This window comes from Balaenoptera physalus (genome assembly GCF_965194825.1).
Source record: "Balaenoptera physalus genome assembly, chromosome: 5".
NCBI lineage: Eukaryota > Metazoa > Chordata > Mammalia > Artiodactyla > Balaenopteridae > Balaenoptera > Balaenoptera physalus.
The window spans coordinates 66,160,164-66,183,863 of NC_138884.1; the positions used below are offsets into that span (position 1 = coordinate 66,160,164).

Here is a 23,700-nt window from a genome sequence, read left to right on the forward strand (position 1 = left end):
TTGTAGTAAAATAGTTTTGACAGGCAAAACCTTAAGAGAAAATATAGTGTTTTAGAAGTTTGTGTTTTGGGACCCTGTCACATTTTCAAGGTACTACTGTTCTCTTCTATTTATCTCCCATTGGCGGGCCTACAAAAACCTTTGTCCTCAGACTAGTCCACTGTGTAAGTCTGCAGGGAAGCCTCACACACAAGCTATGAGCAAGTGACTGGAAGTGATTTTTTTAAATAACAAATGGGGGCATTTCCATTCTGCAGTTTTGGGCATTTTTCTTATTCCTTTTTTTTTTAATTCTAAACATGGAATGGAATTTGATTCTAAGACACAATAATGCTGGGAATATATTTTATAAAAGTAAAGAAAAGGAAGTTTTTTTCCCCTAGACATTTTGTTCTCTGGAAAAATTATTTGTTTAATATTTAAAATAATATATTTATGAAATACACCCATTTTCATATTTTTTGTAATTTATATTTAATAAACAAATTCAGTCTAACAATAAAAATTATTGTTGAATTCTAAACCAAGGTTTTGATTTGTGATGTATGTTCATGCTTAGTCGTTTTGGTGAACCATGTTCTTCCTCAGAGGCGATCAGTACTGACAGTTAAATCTATGTTCAGCTACAGCCAAAAAGGACTGATAGTATCTTTTTAAAAAAAAATTTATTGCAGTATAGTTGATTTACAATGTTGTGTTAGTTTCAGGTGTCAGCAAAGTGAGTAAGTTTCTTTCTTTTTTTTTTAGATTCTTTCTGCATAGGCCATGACAGCGTATTGAGTAGAGTTCCCTGTGCTATACAGCAGGTTCTTATTAGTTATCTCTTTTATATATAATAATGTGTATATGTCAAACCCAATCTCGCAATTTATCCCTCCCTTATTCCCTACTGGTAACCATTAATTTGACTTCTACATCCATGACTCTAATTTCTGTTTTATAAATAAGTTCATTTGTACCCTTTTTTTTTATTCCACATTTAAGCGATATCATATGGTACTTGTCTTTCTGTGTCTCACTTACTTCTCTCAGTATGACAGTCTCTAGGTTCATCCATGTTGCTGCAAATGGCATTATTTTGTTCTTTTTACGGCTGAGTAATATTCCATTGTATTGTATATATGTACCGCATCTTTTTTATCCATTCCTCCATCTATGGACATTTAGGTTGTTTCCATGTCTTGACTACTGTAAATAGTGCTGCAATGAACACTGGGGTGCATGTATCTTTTTGGAATTATGGTTTTCTCTGGGTATATGCCAGGAGTGAGATTGCTGGGTCATATGGTAGTTCTATTTTTAGTTTTTCAAGGAACCTCCATATTGTCCTCCATAGTGGCTGTACCAATTTACCTTCCCACCAACAGTGTAGGAGGGTTCCCTTTTCTCCATACCCTCTCCAGCATTTAATGTTTGTAGATTTTTTGATGATGGCCATTCTGACTGACTGGTGTGAGGTGATACCTCATTGTAGTTTTGATTTGCATTTCTCTAATAATTAGTGATGTTGAGCATCTTTTCATGTGCTTTTTGGCCATCTGTATGTCTTCTTGGAGAAATGTCTATTTAGATCTTCTGCCCATTTTTTGCTTGGGTTGTTTGGTTTTTGATATTGAGCTGCATGAGCTGTTTGTATATTTTAGAGATTAATCCCTTGTCAGTTGCTTCATTTGCAAATATTTTCTCCCATTCTGAGGGCTGTCTTTTTTTCTTGTTTATGGTTTCCTTTGCTGTGCAAAAGCTTTTAGGTTTAATTAGATCCCATTTGTTTATATTTGTTTTTATTTTCATTACTCTAGGAGGCAGATCAAAAAAGATCTTGCTGCAATTGATATCAGAGTGTTCTGCCTATGTTTTCCTCTAAGAGTTTTACAGTATCAAGTCTTACCTTTAGGTCTTTAATCCATTTTGAGTTTATTTTTGTGTATGGTGTTAGGGAGTGTTCTAATTTCATTCTTTTACATGTAGCTGTCCAGTTTTCCCAGCACCACTTGTTGAAGAGACTGTCTTTTCTCCAATGTATATTTTTGCCTCCTTTGTCATAGATTAGGTGATGATAGGTGCATGGGTTTATCTCTGGGCTTTCTATACTGTTTCTTTGATCTATATTTCTGTTTTTGTGCCAGTACCATACTGTTTTGATTACTGTAGCTTTGTAGTATAGCCTGAAGTCAGGGAGCTTGATTCCTCCAACTCTGTTTTTCTTTCTCAAGATTGCTTTCACTATCCAGGGTCTTTTGTGTTTCCATACAAATTGTAAAATATTTGGTTCTAACTCCGTGAAAAATGCTATTGGTAATTTGATAGGGATTGCATTGAATCTGTAGATTGCCTTGGGTAGTCTAGTCATTTTCACAATATTGATTCTTCCATTCCAAGAACATGGTATATCTGTTTGTGTCATCTTTGATTTCTTTCATCAGTATCTTATAGTTTTCTGAGTACAGATTTTTTGCCTCCTTAGGTAGGTTTATTCCTAGGTATTTTATTCTCTTTGTTGCAATGGTAAATGGGATTGTTTCCTTAATTTCTCTTTCTGATCTTTTGTTGTTAGTGTATAGGAATGCAAGAGATTTCTGTGTATTAATTTTGTAGCCTGCAACTTTTCCAAATTCATTGATGAGCTCTGGTAGTTTTCTGGTGGCATCTTTAGGATTTTCTGTGTATAGTATCATGTCATCTGCAAACAGTGACAATTCTACTTCTTCTTTTCCAATTTGGATTCCTTATATTTCTTTTTCTTCTCTGATTGCCATAGCTAGGACTTCCAAAACTATGTTGAATAATATTGGTGAGAGTGGACATCCTTGTATTCTTCCTGATCTTAGAGGAAATGCTTTCAGTTTTTCACCATTGAGAATGATCTTTGCTGTGGGTTTGTCATATATGGCCTTTATTATGTTGAGGTAGGTTCCTTCTATGCCCACTTTCTGGAGCATTTTTATCATACATGGGTGTTGAATTTTGTCAAAAGCGTTTTCTGCATCTGTTTAGGTGATCATATGGTTTTTATTCTTCAATTTGTTATTATGGTGTGTCACATTGATTTGTGTACATTGAAGTAATCCTTGCATCCCTGTGATAAATCTCACTTGATCATGGTGTCTGATAGTATCTTTAATGGAATCAACTAGTTTTACTACAATCACTAACATTTCCACATTTACCTTATGTCCTTTTATCACTTTAAAATAGCTAATAATATATATTTGTCCTATCCACATAGCTTTCATGTTTTTATAAGAGTAACATGGAGGAAAGACATGTTTTTATAAAAGTAACATGGAGGGAACATGAAGGAAAAATTGTTATTTCAGAAGGCTCCATTTTGAGCCAATTGGACTAGGGAAAGCCCTTCATGGATTTTTTGAGTTATGATTGTTGAGAATCTGTGGCATAAGTTTACTGAAGAAAATGACTTTGGGACGATTTTACTTAGTTGAAAAAATGGAAATTTAGGTGCATGGTAAAGGGAAAGATGAAGAAGGGTGGAAAGAAGAAAATCAGAAAAATAGACACTCAGAAAGAATCTGATGAAAAGTATTGCTCCAGAGAAATTCTCTGTGATATTCCAGGCCATAAAATTATAGGACATTGAAGTCAAATATCAATTTTCACTGACTCTGTGAAAAAAATACTCCTCTTTTTCCATGTATTTTAAGAAAATTAGCTATCCTATTCAGAACCTACACATTCTGAAGCAAACTTATAGGGATGTTTTGCCAATTATGAAGTAAGTCAGTGTGGAAAGAAAACAGGAACAGAAGTGCCATCAACCAAGTGGGGGCTTTGGAGATTCCAGCAGGAAATGCACTGAAACATGAGGTAGAGGAGAGAAATTATGCCTACCAGAATTGTCAGAATACTTGGAAATATTGTGGACATGCCAAAAGCGATTAAATCAAACAAATGATCACCCCTGTTTTTAGAATAGGGGCAGGGGCCAACTGAAATAATTTTATTTTACAAATTTATGGTAGTATAAGGTTACTCATTATCACTGTCTTTCAACTCTCTTCTATTCCTCTGTTTCTCCTTATTTTATTTTTTCTTTCTGTGTGTGTGTATAAGTACATACACATTTTCTTCTGGAATTTTTTTACTTTATTTTTCTACCAAAAAATATCTGTATTTTTATACAAATAATAAATGCTAATGGTAGAAAATACAAAAATAAAAGGCAGAAATTATCTCACCAGTCATATACAAATGTCATTAATGGAACATGTCTTCTTTCCATATTAAAAAATTGCTTTGTATATGCCTTTATAATTTGATATTTTAGAACTATCTTTTTTATGTACATATTCTTCCAAGCATTTAAATGGTTCCATGGTGTCTATTATGTAGATGTATTTAGCACTTCTTATTGAATATTAGAGTATTTCTGATTTGTATCCATTAAAAATCCCATTATGTTTAATCTTTTAGTCCATTTTTATTAATTTATTTCCTTAAATTTTAATAAGTGTAATTGTTGAGTGTAATGTTACCCACATTTTAAAGGCACAATAATATTGTGAAACCACCCTACAAAAGACGTTCCAGATTCACTTCTCACCCATAGAGTGTGAGAGTACATGAGATTATCACTGCCAACTTTTACTTAGAAGCCGGTTCCATGGACAATCAACAGTGGTATTGAAAGCCTGGTTGCAAATGTACCCCTTACTTACTTATGTCATTGAGCAAATGTATCAGTTTTCCCCCCAGCAAACTATTGCTAGTTATATTATAAAATATGTTCTCATATGTGGATTATTTATGAATTTCAAGTCAGTATATGCATTGAATTTAATAAAAACCTTTCTCTGAATATGAAAAATAATACAGCTTATTTTTCACATATCAGCAAAGACTTCTGGAGTCCAGAAGATGGTTAGAAAAGTGGAATTTTAAGTGAAGTGAGTCACTCTCACAATGTATCACTTCAATCTTGTGACTCTTCTGAGCACACTATTCCTACTTCTTCAGCCCCAAGATTCCTTGTTATTTCAGTGTCTACGTCTTCGTATGATGCCAGTTGTTCAAGATGCTGGAGGCAAAGAGCAGCTGACGAACTTCTGGGCAAATCAGTGTGGCTCCTCATCAACTTCAGCAGCCTTGGCCTCCTAATACACTGCAATATGGGCACTTGTAGCACATTGATATAGGGACCATTAGAGAATAAACCAACCACCACCAACAACAATAAAAATCGGTAGCTCTTTAGATCACTATAATTTATTTGAATATTTTTTTCCTTATTCTTTGCTATAAAACTCTCTACTAATACTCACAGAAAGTGGAAGATTTTATTCTGTTCTCGATATTCATTGAAAGTAAAAAAAAAAAAAAAAATGAATGCTGATTATAATATGAACCCATTTAATAAGTGAAGTTTCTGATGAGTAGTGCTTTAATGTATTGTTAATGTAATGAATATTACATTTAATGTATAGTAATGAAATAATTTATATATTTAAACCTTCATTAATTTATTAAAATGCTATTAATTCATTATTTTTAAAATTAAATACCTAACTGATAATCAATTAGCTTTAAATAAAATTAAATCTAACTTTGTTATATAAAAATTTGGGTTATTAATAGACAAAGGGGTTCTAGGACTTTAAAAAAATTCTTAAAAAACAATAATGAAAAAAATTTTGTTTTTATGTTAATTAAATTAAAATGCAATGTATAAAATAATGAATATATTAGCATTAATCTGGTTGTGAACTTCAAGAGCTACTATTGATTGCTTAAATATATTTTAATATATATTATATATATTAAATATATATAATATATATTTGTATATATTATATATATAAATATATTTTAATGAATCTTTACCTTTGGGATCAAAATAATTGACATCACCATATATGTATTCTTTTCAGGAAATCATGGATCTGAAAAAGTAACTTCATTAGAGTATCTTATTGTTTCATTACGGTATCTTATAATTTCAAATGTAACATCTACCATGGGTTAAATTTTGCTTTGTTTTTGTTTTTCCCAAATTCTCCCAAAGAAAGTAGCTGTGACAAAAACGTTTAAAACAATTATGTAAAAAATTGCTAAGATTACATAATATTTTAGGGAAACATGTTCTTTGGTTTATGGAGTTTTATTTAGATTATTTTTATAAAGACTGTTGCTTGTGTTTTCTTCCATGGTTTATGTGAGCTTCCTGCCATCTGTTTGTGTTGTCTGTTTATCTGTCCATACACCTCAATTTTGTTATTTTCTTGATTTGGTCCATTGTCTCCATTTTACACAAACAAATTGTGTACATGTTTTTGTATACATGAGACAGTCTTTTTCTCCATGTAATGCTCATTTAGGATCCTTCCTTTCTTGTTTTCTCCTGTTCATTTAACTGACCTGTACTGTATTATTTGGCTAATTCCTTTTAGATTTAAATAAACTTGAAAATTGGAATACTTTTTTCCATTAATTGTTCCCATTAATGGAGAATTCTTGGGTACTGCTCTTTTTTCCTGAACAACTGGTTATCAAATTTATTCTTTACTTCTGTTACATTATAATTTTCTCACACAGAGTCAGTGCCATGGGTTAAAATTTCGACATCTTACCAGCTGTTGGACTACTCAGGGTGCCTACCTCATTTTCTCAGTCTTCTCATCATCAATATGCGGCCAATAATTACACAGACATGATGGTTGGAGTGTCAACATTAAATAAAATAATTGATGTAAAACATCACATGATGCTTAATACATAGCAAATCATCCGTAAATACCAGCAAGTCTGCTTATTAAAATTGCTTCTGTTGTTGTTCTACTTTGAATGCAGTGAAGATATATTCAGGTTTATTAATACATTGAATTTAACTATAATACCTTTTATAGGGTAGTAACTATTCAACGTGTCATATCAAGGTGATTCTTCATATCTTTTCTTCATGAAAGCTTAGTACGAAAGCCAGACCAAGTAGAGATCTAGGGAGACACCAGCCACTTTCACCATTTTGAGGCCACAGCAGTTATCCCAAGCAATGAGAAGTGCAAACATAGTAGGCTTTCTTGTGCAAAGCTGTAGTATGACAGAAAAAGACAAATCTAGTTTTCATGCAATGCCATCATCCAATGTAAGTATGCTAAGAGTATGTCCGTGCCAAGAAATCAACACATGGTCAAATATAAGATTTCCTTTGAGATTGAGGCCAAAGCCAAACCACCCTCATTGTCTCCTCTGATTAACCTTCATTAGACCAAAAAATGACTTTCATTGCTGTCCCTGGGGCTTCATTTTACAGCTGTTCATTCTTTCAAAGATATGTAATAAATACTATTTAACAACCATGACAAAGATGGAGAATAGCAAGGTGGAGAATACAAAGGATTTTGCATTCTGTATTCTCAGTCCCTTAATGAGAAGGTAGAATAATTCCTACCATAGGGAACAGTGTCCCAGGTTTTCTTTGGCATACCTAGTTTAAATTCTGTCTCTTTATACCAATATATATATATACTTATAGTTAGATCATTCATTCCAGTTTTTCACTCAGAAAATATTATCATTGTGTTGATTGACATAAATCATAAGCTATGGATACTTGGAGAAAGAGAACCAAATCACTTCTTTCTGGGAAGAGAAAAATCAGTCTTCAATGCTTGACTCTCCTTGGACACTGAGTAGGGTTTTAGATGAGAGAGATGTGTGTGAGGGAATAGGGTGGGGGAAATGTTAAATATTTTTAGTGAGTGGTGGACTTCTGTAGAGTGGAGTGCCAGATGTAAAAGCAAAGAGGTATGAGACAATTTAGGTAACACTGAATTCAAAATTTTAGTGTAAAATAAAATAGAAAATTTGTTTAAGCCGTTTGTAGTAGAAGGCTTTCAAAGATAGCCTGAAGAAATTTGGTAATTTTGCAGTCAAAGGTAAATAATTGGAGACAGATGAACAGAGTAGTAACAGAAATGCAAAGGATATGGAAGAGAAGAGAACTTGAAGATAATCTTCTCCAAATCCCTCTTTTTACTGATGAGGATACTGAGGCCTAAAGAAATAAAACAACAAGTCCAAAGTCCCATTAAACTGCCTCTGTTTCATACACAGCATTATTATGTGTTCATAGGCTTTAGATAACTTCCTTGATATTCTGTTTAGATATTTTTAAGTAACTCAACTATAAATTTGGGCAGAGGAGCTTACATTCTGAATGGTCTTCAAATAGAAACATAAATTTTAACTTTTCATCTCACTGTGAGGCTTTTTGCCAAACTGAGAGACTGATTCACTGCCATTCCTCTAAATTTGCTTCATGCATTTGGAGCACATTATAATAGAAAGAAGCTGCTTTTAGATTTCTGGTGCCAAAACATTTCAGGGAAAAAAAAAATCAAAGATGAGCTTCCACCTCTGCATGAAATTGCATCACTGCCGCTTTATTCTTTCATCTTTATTGTAAATATTTAAACAAAAAACAAATGTCATCAGCTAAAGATTATGAGAAATTTATTGTGAAGACAAACAGGGCTCTCGATATTAAAGTTGGTTAGCAGAACCAACATTATTAGGTGTGAGTGTAAACCCAATCTTCACAGTAGAGACTCTGCAGCAAATTAAATGAGATACCTTTCTTCTAAAATCACACTTTTTGGTAGATGCTTTATCTGCAGGTTTTTTTGTTTTGTTTTGTTTTTTGTTTTTTAATGCCAGTATACTAAAACTTGCCCTTCAGATGTATCTCTTTGAAAAAATGAATGAGAAAATTGAGGAAAAAATAATAAAGCAAGGGAAGACATAATAGGGGTGAAACATGGAAAGTTAATTGTTTTAAACCGTTTTTCTTAATTATTTGTGTCTCTCAGTGCAGCAGAACACAAGATATTAAAACAAATTTAATTAAAAATATCCTGAAATTAATTTCAGTGGAATTAATTTCATATATCTGCATATCATATAATTTCTAAAGCATAAAACGTCCCATCAATGAAATTAGTTAATTAAATCATCACATCTTAAAAGTAACTGGAACACCACAATTCTCAATTGCCAAATTCTTTGACTTCCTGAAATCGCAATCATAGCTACCGTTTCTATATTTAGAAATTCTACCATTTACTTTGAAGAAAATGTTGACTAATTATTTCATTCCAGCCGCCAAAATATTGGAAGAATAGAAAGGGTCAGTAGCAGTGAGCGATACGGGTATTTAAGAAACTAGCCACGGACTAGCACAGCCTACGAATGCTTGGCTGTGTGACGGCAAGGTTGTTGATGCCACAAGCCTGTGATGGGCAGCAGGCAATATGCCAAACAAGGGACCCGCTCCTCTAAGGGCTTGCTGCTGAACTGGGTCCGATTTCCCTTCAGCTTCCCGGGAGCCCGGGTCTTCGCAGGCGTCGTCAGGAGAATTCTTCGCCCTAATTATCCTCGGAGACAGACGCGCCTTTCCCGGAGACCGCTAGGCAACACTCACCACGGCAGCCTCCTGGTTACTTCCCTCCGTGGGTGTGTGACTTCGTCTAAGCTACTCACACTTACAGTAGATTCTCACTGGCGAGGCTGCGAGCAGCGAAGGGCGGGGGGAGCCGGGAAGAGGAGGGGGGAGGAGGGTGGGAGGCGCAGAGCGGGCAGGCGGAGGAGGCTACGGAGCTCCAGACTCAGCAGGAGCGCGCTGTGGCGGTGCAGTTCCGAGCTCGCCTGCCCAGCGGCGCACACACCGCCTCCTCCCCGAGCACCGGGAACCGCCGCAGCTCCGGGCCGCCGCCGCCGCCGCCGCAGGGCTCCGCGCTCTTGCCCGCTAGCCGCCGTCAGTCCTTCCCTCATCAGCGCTCAGCCCGCAGCTATTTCCTTCTGCCGGCCTCTTTGAACTCTGGGTCTTTTCCTCCGCTCCCCTCTCTCGTATTTTCCCCACCCTATATTTTCCCAACTCCTCTTCCTTTCTCCTTAGCCACCCTGCTTTTTTCTCCTCTTTTTATTGAGGATTTCTTCTTAAGATGCCTTGTCTTCCTTACCTTCGTCCATTTCAGCCCTGAAGACTGAAAAGGAGCCTTTATCTCTCCCCCAGTGGCATTTAAAAGACCCCAATCCTTAAAAGTCTAAAGAGGTGAAGAACAGGACGCGGAACCTTCTCGACACCCTTGAGTCCGGTCCCGAACTGCACTATCCACCGTAACTAGTATTTCATTTAACCCCGGTGTAGAGGAGGGAGTAGAGAGCCGGGAGCAAACTTCAGCCGTCTCAGAGGATCCCTGGTTCCCGCATTTGGACGAGCCGCGAGCCAGAAGGCGAAGGAGCCCACGGGGAACGAGGAGGAAGCGCGAGCCTCTCTCGCCCCCTCCGCGAGGCGGGAGCCGTGGACTGAGCGGCGCGGGACAGCGGCGGCGGAGGCGGCGAAGAGAAGATGCGGGGCTCGGGGCCCCGGGGTGCGGGACGCCGGCGGCCCCCGGGCGGCGGCGGCGACCTACCCAGCACCCCCGCGTCTCTGGCCGGCTGCTACTCCGCACCTCGCAGGGCCCCCCTCTGGACTTGCCTTCTCCTGTGCGCCGCGCTCCGGACCCTCCTGGCCAGCCCCAGCAACGAAGGTAGAGCGGTGGGGGTGGGGACCGCGGCGACCAGGGGCGGAGGGGCGAGGCGGGGCCTGGAAGCGCGGGTCCGGGCGCGCTGGACGCGGCTGCCGCGGTTGAAATCGCACCCCTCCTCTCGAACTAACATTTGCCGTCCGCTTTCGCTAGCCTTTTCGCCCGCATCCCGCCGTCTCTGCTTGCATTGTTTGACATTAGCTGAGGAGTGCTGGGCGCGGAACCTGCCTGTGGACACAGGCTGCTTGGGGGGGGGGCGGGGGCTGGGAAGTTGGAAGCCAGGAGGAAAGAGGGCTCCGAGACCCGCGCCCGGAGGCTGGGTGCGGCTGGGTCTCACTTGAAGCCCGTGGGGAAGTGACATTTCGGGCTTGAAAGAGTGGGAACTGTTTGAAGAGCAGTGGCAGGGATCTCGGGAGCGTTTGGGGCTTTTAGAAACCGTTGTTTGAGGCCGGGGATGGGAAACGCAGCGAGGGTAGCTGGATGCTTTTATTTGGGGGAGAGGGGAGTGCCTTCTGGGAGCTGTTATTTAGGGCATCACCCGCTGCTATTCTGGGGTGGGTGGTAAGAGCTTTTATTTCTCGAGGGAGGGGGATGGCGAAGGAAGGAAGGCGCTCCACTCTGTGCTGGTGTCGCTCACTTTGGGGGTCTCATAATCACACGGAGGCGAAATTGGAAGAAGGCGGGAAGGTGGGACGCCGCGGGAGGCGGAGGGTTCGGGGGGAGGGGAGTGTCGCCTCCGGGCACCCACCGGGTCAGGTCTTCCCATGTTTCCGTGAAGGAAAAGCCCCGCTCCGGATCCTCGAGTCCCCACTCTCCTCCCCACCCCCAATCCTGCGCTCCGAACCCAGAAGACTGTCCCCGCCTTGCACCGGGAGAGTAGGGCCGGCGCGGGAGCAGCACCTGCGCGGCGTTCGCGGCTCTCCGAGCTCTGCTCAGCCCCTCGGCCCGCCGCCCTCGGCCTCCGGGTCCGCTCTGCCGCACTGGCTCCTCTTACACGCCGGGACCGAGCTTAAGGGCACAAGCCCTCTGTGTGTGGGGGGGGGTGGGGGTGGGGGGGCAGCATTTCATATCGGTCAGCTCCATCCCGAAAACATCGAAAACCCTACCCTCTTGGCTGCAAGGTTGGGGTTTCGATTTGGGGCTCCGGATGCCTCGAGTGAGGCACAGAACCTTAAAATTTTCCTTCCACTCGTGGGGCAGGGGACCCCGGACCGGAAAGATTAAGCAGCAGCGGCGGAGTCGTGTATGTCCTCGTGACTTGCCCGGGTTGTGTCTTGGCTGTAGGAGAAGGCGCTGAGCTGGTTTCGGGGTGCTGCCAGCTCCCTAGGAACGGTGTGAAAAGCAGGGCAGATCGAGACTCCTCACCCCACCCCATGAATTTCTCTCTTTAACCCCTACATTTATTTTTAAAAATCTGATTTAAGGATTACATGTAGATCGATCTATCTACCTATCTATTTACCTACCTATAAAGTCTCCAATGCTTAACACAAGCAGTCTGCATTTTTTACCTTCCCGACAAAGTTGAGAAAGTGTTTTCTGAAGTCATAGTCCTTTTATTGACATCTCATGTTAGATTCATTATGTTAGAAGTCCGGAGGATTATGACAGGGTTAGGAGTCCTTTCATTAACTGTCTTATTCCACCGAAAGGGGCATCCTGGTTTGGATTTAAAGAGTAATAGTAGTAGTAATATAATTTATCCTTTCGTGTGTTCCGTTATGTTTCAGGGTTTTTTTTTTTTTTTTTTTTTCCAGGTGTGATGGGGGAAGGGGCTTATGTAGAGGTGTAAGGGAGTAGTAGCTCTTGGTTAGAGAATGGAAGAAATGAAGTCTCAGGGAAGGTGGCGCTAAATGGAAACAAGGGTCGAGACTGTGCGGGGAGAAAGAGGCAAAAGGAGATGGAGGGAAGCAAGCAAATAGCATCGGTCTCCTATTGTAAGCGGAGCTGGAGTCTTGTGGAAGGTTGACTGGCTTATATTACAGACTTAACACCCACAGATTGTGTTGTCCTTACCCCAGCTACTGGTACACACAGCAAAACTTGGGCTTCAGTGAGATGGGGATTGCCGAGGTCTAACCAACAATGAGCGGTACTTTACCAGCCAGTGTTCTGAAGACGCTAAAAGTAAAAGCGTGTCTGTTGTTTGGGGTACATTTTGTAACTTCATTATTTTACATAACTAGAAATAAAATTTATATATCTACACACATACACACACACACACACACACACACACACACTTCCTCTCATTCATCCTGTCTCTGCCCAACAGTTTCCATCTTTCCATTAGTGTCATCCCAGACCTTTAATATTTATGTTCTCTTCTTTTTGTTTCTCCATGATACTGCTCTTCTAAATCAAACAACAAGAATATAAGGTATTTATAACAGAAGTCAGTTTGTTTATTTATTTAAAGATTCAGATTGGAGATTTTAAGTTTGTTTTTGATTGTTTTTGGAGGAACTTTGGAAGATCAGGGGCAGAAAGATTTTATGTATGCACTGACTCCATTAATAACTTGCTCTCCTATACTTTGCTTTCTGCAACCTATAGATGCTTAGTGATTTCTCAGACTATAGTGTGTATATACATTATATATGTGTATGATATGAATGCTCCCATTATGTGAGAAAAAAAATTTTCAAGGCAGATAGAAATAAATGTGAGTTTACATTTATAACTGGTATTCCAGTCATGTTTAAAATTTAAGTTTGGTGGACATAAATAAGCAGAATTGAACAGAAAAAGTCAAATATGTGTCTAGAATCTTGGACTGTTATGAAATGAATTTTAGAATACATTGGATAATAGACAAAAAGAGGAAAATGTACTCTTTAGCCTGAATTCTAGGATAATGTAAATATATCTTTAGTTGTCTTATTACACACATTAAGCATAAATAACATATGGAAGAAACCTTTGAACTACAGTGTAATATACAAGACTTTTATTGTAAAATAATTCTGAGGCATATATAAAGCAAAAAAATTGTCTAAGACTGATCAGGCAGGACAAATATTAGCAAGTGTATCAACAAGTGAAAATTTTAATAGATTTAATAAGTAAAGGGAGCGTGTCCACTGTTATGAATATTGGAGGTGGCCCTGAACTTATTCAGTAACTGCCACTTTTTGCTGTCTGGAGATATATTTGTAAACAAGCATTATTTGACAAGTGCTTTTCGCAGTAGGGATTCTTGGCCAATTACTGCTGAACAGCTCTGCATTGAAAATGATTCACCCGCAGTGAATCAAGCTTAATTCATTGAGCTACAGTCAGTAGTGTCCCAGTAAAGTGCTTCTGACAGTTGTCAGCAGTTTGTATTTGAAAAGTCCAGTTTCTTGTCTCTGAATGTTTTGTATGTTGGAGAAAGTGGAATGGAGGGGCTGTGAGGGAGAAAAAAAACACCACATGAGGGGAAAAACTGGGGGGCTCAACTGTTTGAAAAACAATTATAAAATTGTAAATGTTTTCAATGGAAAGAAAGAAAAGGAAGAAAGTTTGTTTTAGGGTTTTTCTTGGTTTATAATAGGACCAGGCCCATAAAACGATTGGACGACAGACATAATAGATTTGTAAAACCAAATGGCTTTGTTTTGTGGCCTTGTCACCTGGTTGTAATTCATTTCCTTTTAGATAAAGAGGCAGGACCCCACAGAAAAAGGACAGTAAAATTATTCCCTCACCAGGACGCTACTGAAGGAAAAAAGAGAGCCATTACCCCTGTTTGAATCATAGCTTGTTGGAACTAGGAAGACACCATGAGGAGTTTAGGCTTTTTGCTTTATAAACCATGAATGAGGAGCAGAGGGATGGGTCTTAACATTTTAAGCCTTTTTTTTGATGTAGACAAAGATCTTCTTGGGTGTCAGGGTGACATGTAAGAGGATTTCATTTCCTCATTTAAGGCAGGGAAGAGGTTGAACAATTTCTGCATTTCTAATGGATAGTTCTCCTTTGATTGAAAATATTCTTATTATAATATTGTCACTTGTAAATATTATTAATTCTTTATGTAAGTTCACATAGGATATAGTTGGTATGGGAAAAGATTCATTTTTTTATGCTTAGAAATGTATTACTTGCCATTATTTGTATTATTAATACTCTGCTTTACAAAATATGACCATTTAGAATATTTCTACATGAAATATAAAAATGAGATGATATAGCTATTTACAGACAAAACAGCCCTAGTCTATTTAATTAAATATTAGACTTTATTCAGTGCTGCTACTGCTGAGAAATGACTATGCTTTAGTTATTTTTCACTACATTTTTGTTTATTGACTTGACCACTCGAATCTCCTTTGTTTGGTGTGCTTTTTTATGTATTTGCTTGAGTGACCAATTTATTTCTCTTTCATTTGTAAGAAACCTTTTTACCTTTGACTGTAAAAATAGGGTATAATGTGCATGATTATGTTAACTAACTACAGTTATTTTTCCTTTTATGAGTCAAACAACTTTTTTTAAAAAGAAAAATGTGTTGTTGATATCTTGAAGAAATAACTACTGTAAAAAGTAATAATTCTTTATACTTTATTTTTTCAATTTAAATTAGCAGATATATTTCATTTTACTAATGAATAACATGAACTTAAGTCAGCAGAGGTATCTGATTATTCAAAGATGATTATGGCATTTTTAACAATCTTAAAATACTTTTACAATAGTTTTCATAAAACATCAAAATTAACTGAAGTTTGAATATTCAGCCTTGCTTATGAATCACTAAAAATTGATTGCAGTATTTGTCCATTTGTTTTCTTTCCAGAAACAGTGACTTTTAACTATGAAATCAATACGAGAGCTAAAAATGTAAATTGTTACCTTAGAGACTCAATGATTCTTTCTGTTCTAATATCTCTGGTGAGTATGTATTTATCTATAGAGCAGAATAGTTCCTGCTGGCATGCTCTATTGGGTAAATACATATTTAGTTATTTTATCAAAATGTATATAATCAATTGGTTAGATAGTTATTTCTTCAAAGGAGTTATCCTAGTCTATTGTATACATAAACACACCTAATGGTATTTTTAATTGACATTAAAAATGTATCATATGTTCTATCGCAGACTAAATGATACACTTACGTTTCTATGAATGTATACAAAAGTCACTAAAAAATAAAATAAGTTCTAAAGGCTTTGTAAACACAGATTTAAATAGTTCATGTTTTTTACAAAAAGTTTAATAATACATAACTTTGAAATAATAAACAAAATAGGTTATTCAGTAAGATATATTTGATATAGGAAATGAATAACTGGAGATTCTCTGATCTATTCATAACATTTTTCAAAGCATTATGTTATTATTATATTATATAGCAGTTAGAAAACTGGAAGATTTGATAATTATTCACTGTGAAAATCTTGTCTGAATTTATTGGTTCCATTGAAAATGTTTAAATCAAAATGTAAATGATCTGTTTTTAAGTATTTGGTTTTTAACTTCCAAAACAGTTAGCATGACTGCTTAAGGAGTCTCCCTTTATCATATACTTTTCCTGTTTTAGTTTCTGCCTTTCTAGACATTTGTTTATTCAGAGTTAATGAAATCAATTTTAAAGCGTTTGAACAAGACAAAAATTTACTTTTGAACAAGAAAAAATGTTTAAGAATTTTTAAATCCAAATTTTGGACAACAGCTCATTTTTTAGAATACATTTGATAACATATACAAGGTGTTGTAATAAAGAACTTTCCACCAAAATACTAGGCTCACTGATGCTGTACATTGTACTATGAAATAGCCATTTATAAATCAAATTACAAATAGATAGTGGTACAGGTATTCTTGAGTATTAAAACTTGATTGGAATTTACATTTTTCTATTGACACTGTAAATTTCACATGTATAGGATTTATTCATTTCACTCATTCTAATCCCATAAAATAAGAAATGGCTGTAATTTAAAATTCATATTAAAATGGCAATAGAAAACACTTAATTGAATGACTTAAAATGTAATTCTAATCAACAAATCTCATGAGAAATAGATTTTTAAATTACCTTTTAACTTATTTCATTACCATCTTAAAAATTTCTTAGACTATCTATTGTTAGTGTAAAGCAAAAAATAAATAAATAAAAAGAAAAAAACGCTGTAAGGTACATAATAATTTAAATTGTGTCTGGTGAAATGTGTGGGACTTTATGGTCTAGCTTGTATTTTTTCTAAAAGTTCAAACTTGTCATCGAATATCTCTAATGAGAATTCTAGGTGTTACAAAGTTATAAAATAAAACTGTAATTTAGCAGTTGCACCACTTGGAGCTTTTGAAAACTCTGTGGTTTAGCATGATGACTTTTATTATTACTAGCTGCCATTTTATGTGGGTATAATTTTTAATGTTTTTTTTTTAATCTTTAGCAATTTAAAGAAACCATAAGGAGTCATTTCTACCATTTAAAGAATGCCGAAAAATCCTCTAAAAAAAAGTATGTGTTTTGTCTTTAGAATCTCATTGATAATGTATTCAGTTAAAGAAAACCTAGTAAGCTCTGTTCTTAAAGCATTATGTTAGCTCTTTTTTTTTTTCCCTGTAGGTTCTACAGCCTTTAATTTCTGATCAGTTTATGTAGTACTTTATTAATATAATTTAAACTATTGGAGAATATACAAAACTGTTGATCAGAAGTTGACCCTAGGTCATGTATTCTTTCCTCTGTATCTTCCAGTGATTCAGTATTCATGGCTTTAATTGCTGTGCATTTATTAAGCAGAGTTCAGGAACTTGGCCTGAGGATTGTGTTTGTGCACATGGACACGTTTTAGGTTGTGTGTTAAGGTTGTGGTGAAGCTGGGAGATAGAGTGGGGAGGGATGTCATGATGGTATCACTATGAACTTGATATTAATACAAGTGCTTGGGTTTTATTTTTTATATTGTTAAAAAATACCATACCAGCACACACACACATTCTAATTTTATATTTGTTTTACTGACTCTGAAGATATAAATCCCAGCCTAATGGAAAAAAATAACTCTTTAGTTCATTTTATTTCATCCATTTAGTTCTTTTTTCTTTTATTTCTCTGTAAGTTGTACAGTTTTCTTGAGTCATGACAAATACTTGTGGCGTTAGATACCTCGCAGATTAAATAATTGGGATTAAAGTGACTGTGATGAGTCTAATTCTGTTATAGTTGCTGGACTATTGCCCAGGCTATCTTCTCCATCCATCACACACGTCTTCGGTTCTAACTAAACTGGGCTCGTAACTCTGTTAAGTAAATGATCTGGTAAAAAATAATAATAATAATAATCAAAGAGCCAAAACTGGAGGGTTGAAATATTTTGCATATGCTTTGTGAGAAAATGTTCCTACCTGGAAACATGTTTCCGGCTCAGTATTGGAGGATTTAGAGAAAATACAGTCTGTTCTTTTACTCAGAAATGGGTAGTGTCTTTTTTCTCTTATGATAATTTCACACTCTTATTTTCATCCGTCACATCTCATTTCCCCTTTACCCCTCCTTTTCTCTCTCTTTCCCTTCTTCCTTCTTCCCCTCTCCCTTATCAGATACTCCATTTATGCAAAGTCAAATCAAGATAAGAGGGTAAGAGCTCATCCATGCTTGTAAGAGCTCATCCATACATCCTGCCTCCAAGGAAGTATTGGGGTGATCAGACAATATAGTCTTCTGTTAAATAAATCATGGGACCCAGCCCTTAACGGTAAAGAGTAGATTGTAGCAAACCAAGTTATATATTTTTTACTTGATTCTTAAGTCAGAAGTACAAGAGTTTAAGGTATCTGTCAGTTTTGTGTTTCTTATAAGATAGCTCACTTATTTACTTCGCACTGGCTGTCCCTTCCAGCTCCAGGATGCTTGTTAATGTCTTCTGTGGAAAGACAAACTCAGCAGGTAGGTCCGGCTGGCACCAGTTCAGCCCAGCAGTCCGCAGCAGGCGCGCTCTCTCTGAGCCAAGTTGTAGCTTTCACGCAGAGTCCTGGCCTGTGTGCTGCTAGCTGGACAGGTGATTCGACTGCCCTGTTTTGTGGAAGATGACAGTGGTCTGTCGTCTCCCTACAGTCTAGGCAGTATAGTGATGCTGTCACGAGTCTCCTAAAAGGGATACAACCAGCCTTCTGAGAAAAGTAGAAAATACTTGGGAACTGTTGTGTCTGAAGGATTTTAACCATATCTAGTTTCAAACCATCCTATTTGATTTTTCTGGAAGTTGGGGATAGGAGCAACGACAACAACAGAACCATTTAATCTTGGAGATTTGGAGCCACTGTTTTTTGATTCAAGCCTGCAAAACGAAGCAGGGAAAGGATTTCTGGTATGGAATTACAGAAAAATAAGAGAAAAGAAAAAATCAAATCCAAACTTCTGGCTTTGAAATTCAAAAAGAAACTAGTCTTGTTTTGTTTTGGGTTTTTTTTTTTTTTGTATTTTGTGGAGTTTTTTTTGTTTCTGTTTTGTTTTCTTTCCTTTTTTTCTAATCTCCATCGTTTACTACCTCTGAATTCTGTGGACACTCATTGTGTTATTTTTTTTAGCCTCAGTTCATGTATCTGTAGCATGGTACTACTTCACATAATTGTTGTGGAGAACAATCAAAATGAGATAATTTTCTAATTGGTGAGCATATGGAAGTTGTGGGAGTGTGGCTGGTTAGAACTCTGCAAAGTCCATGTATGTTAATGCTTCTCTTGCCAGGTGAGGACTAGGGTACAAGGAAGCATTGGGAGAGGCAGTTTTGTGGATTTAAGTTTATACTATGTGAGGAATCGTCCTTAAGGAAAGGAGTACAAAAATATTTTAGTTTTGCAAGTGTAGCAGAAATACGGACTTAGTGAACACTTTGCTGGTGCCTTAGTGGCATGGAAGTGACCCATGTCATTGAGGGCCCTGTAGCTTAATTTTAATTAACTTCGTGATAACTGCCTCTCACTGGGTAGTGCAAAATGGGAACATGTAAAGATCATGAAGTGAGCCCTGCCATGTATGAGTGATGTGTTCTTGAACCATCCACCTCAGATTCCACATAGTTAAAATTAAGTGTTAACACACACTCATAGTGTTGTTGTGAAAATAAAATAATGTGCAGAGTATGTATGTTGCTTAGTAAAATTCCTAGAGCAAAACAGGTATCCAACAAATGTTAGTCCCTGGGGTTTCCCCACTACCAAATGTGGGATATTTGAGATAAGCTTTCAGAATCACAGGTTATTGTCTTCCTTGCATTGGATGATCAAACGGAATCTGGGACAGGAAAACAATCTAACAAAAAGAATTGCATATGCAAATTTTCCATAGAGCAATCAAAGATAAAAATCAACCACGTGATGTTGTCCTATTTTCTAGCTGGTTTCCTAATTATTTAATATTGAATACTGGGATTTGATTAGGAAATAAAGGGAAAATCATCAGTACAAGGATCATGGGTTGTAAATGTTGCCTTTTATCTCATTATGCTCCAAGGAGGGGTCAGAAGTTTCTTATTAGCCACAAAACATATCAAGAGATATTTCAAATGTTTTGGATATTTAGTACTGGCATAGTAAGTTATATATATATGTATTTAATATAGTATATAATATATATTTTAAATGACCTTTACGGTGCTATGAAAGTGGATAATTGGGAGAATTAAATCCTTAGAAGTTTCCTGAAACATATGTCTGACACTATAGTTCGACACCTCTGTTTTGGTTTAAAGTATACAATTTTCTCATCTGCTCAGTTATATTCAGATTTTAAGATATTACTTGGAAATAGAACTGAGCTTTTATATTTTTAGAAAGGTTTTAATACAATTCTGTGAAAGCTTATCTTTTTTGTGTAGGTAACATAAACAGGTATAAGGAAGTTTAGAATGTATTGTATTTAGATCTGCTTGTGAAATGTATGTGTGTATCTGCGTGCATGAGTACACCCACCAGTATACAATAATTATAGCTAATATTCATTATTGATATACCGCTTGCCAAACATTAAGTGGTTTACATGTATACTGATTCATCTTCCTCAAAAAAAGCCTAGGAAATATGTATTATTATTATTATTATTCCTATTTTACACATGAGGAAACTGAGGCAGAGAACAGTTAAATAACTTGCCCAAGGTTACACATCCAAAAGTGGTAGAAATCTGCATTCAAGCCCAGGCAGTCTGACTCCAGCACTGCTCTTTTCAACTCTTCTATACAAGGGGAGACTGTTGACTAAAGTCCTTCAGATGTCCACAGTCACTCTTGCCCTCACCATCCAAATAATGGCTCATTCCACAGACAGTGGGAAGTACAGTTAAAGTGCATACAAAAATTCATGTGGCATCCTGAAGATATTTGTTCTCATGTTCACTCATACCTCTAATTTTTTTTTTTTCCTTCTCACTAAATACTTGATCCGCTTCTTGTCATTGGGCTTTTACACACTGTTTGACCCCCATGTTGACATCTCCCCTCTTCATTGCCCACTATCACAAGGCAAGATCTCTTCCTCCCTATTATGTCTTTTTAATTTTAGGCCATGTATTTTTTAGTTTTCAAATTGTTTTCTGTTACTTTCATGTATAAGCAGCCCAGTTCTCAACCTCTAGCCCAGGCTACACGCTGGACCTAGCTGTGTATACCTGTAATCCCATCCAGAAACTCTCCCGGCGAAGTGCTGTTTGTGGCTGATCACTACCCCTTGCTCTGTTGGAAAGAGAGGGCAGTTTTGAGAAAAAGTTTTGCCTGAAACTCATGACATTATAATTTTTAGGCAACACTACTTTTTGTAACAAGTGAAGGTACTGAAACGTTCAGTGAGTTGAGTGGAAAAAGTATTCACCTTTAGTCTCCTATCCAAGGCAACTTCTTGGGTGCTTTTTTATTTCTCTTTATATACATGGCAATATTAAATATTTTATAATCACTTTTATGTAGTTTATGTTATTAAAATGCTTTGTAGTTTACAAAATGTGCTAACCTACCTTATTCCACGAGAATCTCATAAAAACCTGTAAGGTAGATTAGACAAATCATTGCTATAAACAAAGGAACTGAAACAAGAAAATTTGGTCTAGTAAAAAATCAGAACTGGTTTCAAAGCCAAAGTCTCATGATTGCAGAATCAGCGTTCCACTTTAGGAGGCGGTGAGGCAGAGTGGTAAAAGCACAGGCTCTGGGGTCTGGCTAAACCACTTAGAGTTGTGTGAACTTGAAAACCTAGAAAGCTAGAAAATCTCCTTGTGTCTATGCATTCTTTTCTGTAAAATGGGAATATTCATACAGTTCGGGGTTGTAAGGATTAGGTTCATATCAATAAAGTGTTTTGTAAAAGTTCCGGTACACAGGAAGCATTATATAAGTGTTAAATAGTCCACGTGCTAAAAAGTAGTGTGGGTTGGCACTCTGACATTTAGCAGGGTCTAATTTTCGACATTAGTTAGTGAGTACTGTCTAATATTTATTGTATATGGAAATACCACAAGAAAAACACTTGACTTCAGTTCACTTGCTCAAGCAGCCCTTGTTTACTCCCTGGGTAAACCCTTCAATGGCTCTCCAGTGCCCTCAGGATAAAATCTAAATTCCTTGAGCCTGAGTACAAAGCACTCAGTGATTTGCTCCTGGCCCACCTCTCCTGCTGCTTCCCTCCACGTCCCTGCACTCCATGCTTCTGTGGGGGAGCCCCGCTCTCAGCACAGTTGGATTCTGGGTGCTCAATAGGAAACCCTCAGCTCCTTCCTGCACCTAGGTTACCTTGATCTGTACGCCTAGTTATACAGGGTAAGAGCCCTCCCCAATTTTCCCAATATTCTGTGCCCATTCTTTTTCCGTGTGTAGCGTATCACGCTGGGCTGGAATCAAGTTTTCCCTTGTTTATACATTTCTGATATTTGATAAGAACAGAAATTGCCGTAAATAGTAAAGGTTAACGAGAGAAAATGCTCTCTTCTGAACTGAGACACCCCTACGAACAGAGTTATTTAGTATGATTTGCCAACTAAAGCAAGTTGATTCCAAGAAAACTGGCAGGTTTTCTGTTTTTGCATTTACCAAATGCATCAGTATGAAGAAAGCTTTGCCTGTCTGTAACACCAATATCTGATACTCCGTAGGTATCAGTGAAGTATGTTATGCCCTGTAAATTTACTTTTAAGGAATAAATTATATTAAGTAACTTGTTTGGTTTCTGCTTTTAAACACACCCATTCTCACCACATTACTGTTTTTCCTGGTAGAGCCTATGTAGCCTTTGTCCTAAATTCATAGCTAATAGAGTTTAGAATCTCTGGTATTATAGAGTCTCTATTAAACGGAGATTTTGCCAACTAAAAGAGTGTATGATTTGCCCACCAAAACAAATTAATACCAAGAAATTTGGCAGTAAAATACTTTATTTTAGATTTACCAAAAGTATTAATGAGAGGAAAGTTCTATTGAAATTTGCAAACCACTAGGAAATAAATAGGATATATGCTGTGGTCACTATATTTTTGTGATTTAATCAACTACTGTTTTTCCCCCTCTTTCTTATGATAAGTTCTCAGAATTCATGACTTGAGCCACAATCAGCCAACATAAAATATGTTTTTCTGTTTTAAGCATGACTTAATCTTATCTCTAGAAAAACAATTAATATAAAACATCTGTTTCTTAATGGTTTAAATTTCTGGGGAGGGGATGGATTTACTCTTTCATTTGTTCTAGATTTCCTGGATAATTTAGACTGTCACTTACTTTATGAAGCACTTTAGATTTACACCTTGGTAGGAATTCTTAATAATGCAGGGAAAGAAGCAGGAAAATGGATATCATCAACCATGTGAACAGAATAACATTAAATAATAGATTTATAAAGAATAAAGTTTAAAATGTAATGATGAATGGCTTTTTAAGTATAGCTTGGTTAATGTCTGGTTAGTGTGTTTAATTCTACCCAGTGTCTGGTTAGTATATTTAATTAACTATCCCTTTTGAACATATTTTTATTTACTCTAAAAATTCTAACAAATATATGAGAAGTGTCAGCGGGTTAATACTGTATTCTACTGAGCTAAGAATTCTTTGAACTGAATTTTCCTTCTAGATGGGAGGGATAATAGTGATAACTGTTCTGAAAACTATTACCACATAATCTCCTTTAATTCTCACAATAACCCTGTGAGCTGGATATTATTTCAGTTTACTAGTGGGAGATG

At 37.0% G+C, this 23,700-nt stretch overlaps 1 protein-coding gene and 3 long non-coding RNA genes across 17 annotated transcripts in view; 1 reads left to right on the plus strand and 3 right to left on the minus strand.

Moving 5' to 3' along the window:
• LOC309661908 overlaps window positions 1–9,508 on the minus strand; it is a 34,836-nt gene extending 25,328 nt beyond the window's left edge. Inside the window, exon 1 of the long non-coding RNA XR_014264359.1 lies at window positions 6,852–9,508. This is a non-coding gene — a long non-coding RNA (uncharacterized lncRNA). The remainder of the gene's footprint in view (window positions 1–6,851) is intronic.
• LOC309661923 overlaps window positions 1–23,700 on the minus strand; it is an 865,375-nt gene that overhangs the window by 330,822 nt on the left and 510,853 nt on the right. The gene's annotated exons all lie outside the window — the stretch shown is intronic.
• The window catches only part of LOC309661915, a 550,870-nt gene that overhangs the window by 97,367 nt on the left and 429,803 nt on the right, over window positions 1–23,700 (minus strand). The window lies entirely within an intron of this gene.
• Window positions 9,630–23,700, plus strand: part of EPHA5 (EPH receptor A5) — a 323,332-nt gene continuing 309,261 nt past the window's right edge. For all 14 annotated transcript variants that reach the window (XR_014264264.1, XR_014264265.1, XR_014264266.1 and 11 more), the window contains exon 1: window positions 9,630–10,544. Coding sequence is in view for 11 of the 14 variants with exons in the window: in XM_082463744.1 (XP_082319870.1) it covers window positions 10,364–10,544 (181 nt within the window). In the remaining 3 variants the exon portion in view is untranslated. The remainder of the gene's footprint in view (window positions 10,545–23,700) is intronic.